At 58.8% G+C, this 6,000-nt stretch overlaps 1 protein-coding gene across 2 annotated transcripts in view; it reads right to left on the minus strand.

Moving 5' to 3' along the window:
- The window catches only part of TGFBI (transforming growth factor beta induced), a 33,127-nt gene extending 30,145 nt beyond the window's left edge, over nucleotides 1–2,982 (minus strand). The window contains exon 1 of one of the 2 annotated variants that reach the window (XR_005068440.1): nucleotides 2,788–2,982. Coding sequence is in view for 1 of the 2 variants with exons in the window: in XM_037059483.1 (XP_036915378.1) it covers nucleotides 2,788–2,921 (134 nt within the window). In the remaining variant the exon portion in view is untranslated. The remainder of the gene's footprint in view (nucleotides 1–2,787) is intronic. The other variant, XM_037059483.1, reaches the window with a different exon arrangement.
- Nucleotides 2,983–6,000: the final 3,018 nt, after the last annotated feature.

Here is a 6,000-nt window from a genome sequence, read left to right on the forward strand (position 1 = left end):
GACTCGGTGTGGCCCAATGCCCACAAACTCCCAGAGGATTCTAACAAGAAGCTACCTTGCTTCTGTTCGCTGCTGTCTGTGACTCATAGGCTGCAGCAGTCCCCAGCCAACCCCTGGGGAGTTCCTGCTGGCCACGCTCCAGCCCTAGGTGCACAGCCTTCCACTCTTCTTTCTGACCAAGCAGGAAACAATTTCTGCCGAACTCCCTGCAGCTCCCATGGGCGTGTGGCAAACCTTCAGCCGGTCTCTTCTGAATGTGGCTCCAACACTCCTCGGAGGAGTTCCCTCAGCTGCTTCCATCTGAGACAGGAGCAGGGGCTGGGGCACTGTGACCCGCCCCCCTCTCACAGCAGGGGGACAGGGTTGGGCCGCAGGTACAAAGCAGTTGATGAATCGAGCAAACCATTTCTGGGTCTTCTGCCTCTAGCACAGTGGCTCTGCTGCTCGACTTGGATTTGAAAAGCGAGTGCCTCAGGAAATTCAGTCCAGTTTCAGTGGGTGCTGTTCGGAAGTGTAGCTGCATTTTTACTTCTCTTTCAGTATTATTTTTGCCTTTCCTATGGCAACCCAGATACAGTGGGAGTGGAGCGACCACGTCGTCATCACTAATCTCCCGACAGCGTTCCTTCTCGGTCTACGCCCAGCCATGCCGTCTCACTGAGCTGTGCTTTCCCCACCTGCGAAGTGGGGCCACGAGCCGCCGAGGCTGCAACCGCGGTGCTGGGAGATGGCGGGCTGCACACCAGCAGGCCCATCTTGGAGCCCTCTGCACTTCCTTAAGACAGCAGAGAGCTTTCTCTTCCCTTTTCACTTTGAACGAAGGGCTGGAGCCTGACCAAGGTTATCTGTTTTGTACAGGGCACCACACCCCTGTGTCAGGCAGGCAGCCCTGTGGCATTTCAGGGACAGTTAGATCAGAGGGAACGCAATTGCGCCTGCAACCATTTTGCCACGGCTCGTCTGCCTGAGCACCCAGACTTCCCTGGGTGGGGGGTGTGCACATGTGCCTTCTTAGACCGCTCTGCCCATCCATCATAGATCACCGCAGGCCTCTCCAACAACGGGCCAACGGCACACAGAAGCGAATCAGCAGGGCTAGCCTGCAGGGGTGTTGGGGAGGGAGGTGGAAAGTCGGTCTAATACCCGCAATGCATAACAAAGATCATTTGCATTCAAACAACACCTGTTTTCAGGCTGGTTCCTATCTTCTGTGCTCTGACCAGAAGGAGTTTGCTATAGAGACTGACACCTTCGGGGAGGTTTCACTGGGGTGTGCAGACACCAGTCTAGGTGACAGGGCTACAGGGGACCCTAGGAGGCTTGTACTTCCTGGCTAAGGTGCAAAGGAACACTAACCTCCAGGCAGAAACTGTAACACACGTCATTTGCAAGAAAGGCAGACGGACAAAGGTGAGCCAGGCAGAGACAGCAAAAATGCCAGTTGCTCCCATTTGGGCTTTAATGCCACATGAGCCCCTCATCTTTCTGACCTGTCCCCTCACCCTCCAGTACCAGCCCGACTCAAAGGTGATACTCCCCCTTCCCTAAAGACCTCAGGACATCCCTCCCTGGTGTTCTCCTCCTCCTAGGAGGGCACTGGGTCTGTGGCCTGGCCTGGCTTTACTCCACTCTGCAGAGTAGTCAGACTTACTCCCAGCCTTCTCCCTCCCTGCAGGCCTGGGCACCTGAAAGTCCAGATGAGGGTGTAAGGACATAGAGATAATAAGGGCACGACCCCGAATCCTGCAGCAGTCCTGGGGGTGGGAGCCAAGGCTTTGTAAAGTCCTATGAAGTCACCTCTAATCACCCCTAACAGTGAGTTTTGATCTGAGCACAGATGTCCCTGGTCACCAGGTGGTCTGGACCTCCCTGGGCGAGAACGCCTGGACCCAGCAGCATTTGGGCAGATGCAGGACTCCACCCACATGCAGTCATACCTGGTGGTGGGAAAGGAGCTGGGGCAACCGGGCAGGTACAGCTGGGCTCTGTGTGAGCAGGTTGGCCCAGTGCGGGATGCAGAAACACTGCTCACCTCTGCCTGGGTCTGCCAGGGTCCTTACCAGGTCAGACCCTCTGCCTGGGTTTGCCTTCTAAGGCCAACACATCTTATGCAGATATACCCCTAAGGAATGTCTGCGATGATAACGTCCCAAATTTACAAACATAGCTGTGGTTTTAAGAGGGATCCCAGTCCTGGGAAAGTGCTGTGTCCCCTCCGGCCTCAGTTTCCCCATCTGTGCAATGGGTGGGGGCCATGGAATTCTCTTGCTCTTCATCCCACAGGGGAGCTACTGCCTCACTATCCCAGCTGTGCACAGAGAGCTGTCTGGTGCCAGGTGGTGGGCACGGAGCCAGGCCAGGAACCTGCGGCTTTGGATGCTACCAACTTGCGTGTCTCCAGGGTCACGCCTGGAGATGTTGGACAAGGACCTGGCTGGACTGGAACACATGTGCCATTGAGTGGGCTTCCTCTCTGTCCGGCCAACTTCCCACGGTGACTCTGGGCAGAGCCGCCAACTCCCCTTTTCTCCTGTTGCCGGTTGGAGAAGCAGAAAGCTGGGGTTGGGTAGTCTCATGTTTTTGGCCCGAGTCTGGGGTCGCTGGTCCACTCTCCCACCTCCTTCCTCTACAAAGCTTCGGCGACCGGGTTTCCCTCCACCGTCCCCTCCCTCTCTCCACTCTTTCATGCAGACTGGTCCCGAGGAGGGAGCGCCCCACTCCGCGGGCTTTGCCCCGGCGCCCCCAGCCTGTCCCAAAGCCACCCCGGCAGGCGGCCGGCCGGCTTACCCGTGCTGTCGGCCCCGGAGCCGGCTGTGCTGCAGCACCAGCTGGTAGGGCGACTTGGCGGGGCCCGCCAGGGTGTTGCCGGGGCCCAGGGCCAGCGCCAAGGCAAGGGGCAGCAGCCGCAGGAGGAGCGCCATGGAGTTAGGACTCGAGGAGCGACGGCGAGCAGCGGGCAGTGAGGGCGCCTTCCCCTCAGCCCGGCTAATAAGCGGCCAGGAGGGGCGGGGAGGCCCGCCGGGCGGGCGAAGGGCGGGAGCCCTGGTGCCTCCCCGCCCCCTGCCCCTGCGGGCCGCCCAGTCCTCCCTCCCCTCCCCAATCCACTTCCTGGCACCGAGGCTACAGGTCCCGGGACATGAGAGGCTCTCCCCGCACCGCACTCCCTTCCTGGAGCCTGCTGGTCCCTGAACCCGAAATCCTCCACTGGTCATGAGGCTACAAACCCCTGCCCGAAGTGGGGAGAGGCAACGCTGAGCCCCCAACACTCTCCCCAGCAGACTTGCCTCTGCGTTCCAGGAGCGCCCCTCTGTTCCCCAGGCTTGCTCGCTAAAAGATAGATAAGGACTAAATCTTATGATTGACAGAAGCCCAAAGTATGTAAGCTACTCTTGCAAACCCTGGAGAAGGGTGGGACCACCACCTTGGTACCTCATTCTCTCTTGTAATAAATATGTCTGGCACTGCAGCCAGGTGGATGCTGCAAAGATTTCTGCCCTGGAGGAACTGCGAACCAGTAAACAAACAGTCACGTGGAGGGAGGGTTCATCCAAGCACCTATCAATCACCCACCACTTAGCTACTTGGCTCGGCTAGCCTGGGGGAGACAAAAATGGATGAGTGGATAGGATCCAGGCTCTTTTTGAAAGAGCTCAGAGCCTGTAGACCTGTGGGCCATCAGACAATGTGCCATGGAGCAGCGGGGCAGCAGGCTCCATGGGAGCCTGGAGGAGGCACCGGCCCAAACAAGATACCTGCTCTTTGGCTCTGAAGGGTGGGAAAGACTTTGCAAGCAAAATGAGGCGGCGTGCATTCAGGGAACACAGGTGGTGGGGTTGGCTGAAGCCGGGGGTGGTGGCATCAGGGGTAGAGGAAGAGGGCAGCCTGTGGCGGGGCCTGGAGCCAAGCCAGGAGTCCTTCAGGGGATGGAGAAGCAGGTGAGCCATTCCATCTCTGTCAGGAGCAGGCTATGAGGGGACCCGTTAAAACAAACCAAGGCAAGACTGAAGGCAAGAGCGTCAGGTAACTAGGAGGGGACTATGTGGAAGCTTGACCGTGGCAGTGGAGGCAGGCTTGAAGAAAGACCACAAACCTGGGCGGTGTCTAGGGTGGCCGACCCTCAGAACTTGGAGGCTGCATGCAGAGTGTGGAGGAGAAGGAGGAGGAGTCAGAGGTGACTGAGGTGCTATTAGCTCGGTCACCTTGGTAGATGGTGACACCAGTTTTACAATGAGGGGCATGGAGGGGGTGCCGGTCTGCCAGGGGAGTGGTATCAGACGTGCTAAGTTTGAGGTGCTTGTGATTCACCCAGAGGGAGTGTCCTGTGGGCAGCTGGATATAAAGATCTGGAGCGCAGACCGGAGAGCTGCGGTGGGGAATCAGGTGCGGGAGTCCCCTCGGCCTGTAAGACTCCGCCGCTGTGGGAGTGGGTGAGAGAATTCTTGGGGGCATGTGAGTGTGCAGCAAGAGGTGAGTGATGACAGGTGATGGAGAGGAGGGGTGGCAGAGAGCAGCCACCAGGAGGGGGAGGGGTGCAGACAGGAAGGCAGGAGGAAATGGGCAGTGGGGCCCCAGGGGGAGGGAGCGGTTAGCAGCAATGCCGCCCCCCAGAGGCATCCAAAGAGCCAGTGTCCCCTGTGTCTCACAGGAGAGGGGAGAGGCGCCTGGCGGGGGCACCTGGCTGTGGTGAGCAGGCGGGCTGAGGCCAGAGGATGGTGGGCTGATGGAGAAACAGCAAGTGGAGGGAGCGTGCAGATGAGTCTTTCCAGAAGCCTGTCTGAGAAGGGAGGGGAGAGTCAGGGTGGGAGCTAGGAGAAGGCAGAGTCCCAGAGGCTGGGCCCAGTTAGAGTCTGAGGGAAAGGAGTTGGCTGAGCGTGGGTCGAGGGCTAATCAGAGGGAAGGGAGGGGAAGCAGGAGAGGGGAGGGGGGTAGCAGTGTGGGGGCTGGAGGAGGGACAGGGTCCTGAGGGAGTAAAAGCCACTGAGGGCCTGGTGGGGAGAGGGGGGTTGGAAGGAGTGGAGAGGAGGGGACGGGTTCCAGGGAGAGTTTAGTGGCAGCACTGATCTGACATGGAGACACTGTGGGCAGGGAGGGTAAAGGAGGGGCTAGTGGGAGACAATTGCGCCGACTGGTGTGTGCCGGGCCCTGGTGAAGGTCCATGCTGGGCTGCCTCTGGGGAGGGGGCACGACTCCAGGTGTTCACATCATGCCTGATGGGCCCCTGCATTTCTGGCAGGACATGTCCAGGAGACGGCTACCTCCAAAGGTCTGGAGTTCAGGGGAGGTACAAGGACTAGAGATGCAGGCTGGAGTCACCACACTAGTGGGTGGTGGCTAAAGCCAGGGACTAGACACAGTCCCTCGGGAGCACGTGTTGGAAATGAGGAGAAAGAGCAAGGGCAAGAGGAGGAGCTGGCAGGGTAGAGCCCTGGGCAACACCCATCTGGAGAGGTTGAGGGGAAGGTGGAGAAGGAACCCTGAAGGGGCGGAGGTCCAGAGTGGCCACAGGAGAGGAAAATCCAAGCTGGACCCGGTCTCTGACTAGTTCCTGACTATGACTGACACTCAAATCCAACAACCACAAGACTCAAGAGTTTTCTGGAACACTCTGATCCCAGGTTGTATTGTCTGCATTGACGACGAGGAGGTGTCCTGCGGTGGCTTTGACCTTAGAGAGTCAGGTCTTTCCCTGATGTCCTCCCCTTCTCCCATCTCCCTAAAAAGGAGAACGGGGACTTTCACTGTCCTGGCTTCCTGTAGGAGCCAGTCCCAGCGCTGGGGACCCCTGCCACACTGGGTAAAGTGCTCCCTTTGCCTGTCCGTCTGTCCTGGTGGGGGCCCATTCTGCTGGCTGGTGAGGACCTCCGTCTGGGGTTGCGGGACTTTTCTGAAGCCCACTGTCTGAGGGAGGGGAATGCCTCTTCCGCCGCCCGAGGCTTTGCGTTTGGGCTCCTGGGATCTAGCTCCACTTTGTCTAAGAATTCTTGTCTCCATTGTGGTGTC

Source organism: Sturnira hondurensis, unplaced genomic scaffold, assembly GCF_014824575.4.
Source record: "Sturnira hondurensis isolate 20B ecotype Veracruz unplaced genomic scaffold, ASM1482457v3 Scaffold0011178, whole genome shotgun sequence".
In the NCBI taxonomy this organism is placed as follows: Eukaryota; Metazoa; Chordata; class Mammalia; order Chiroptera; family Phyllostomidae; genus Sturnira; species Sturnira hondurensis.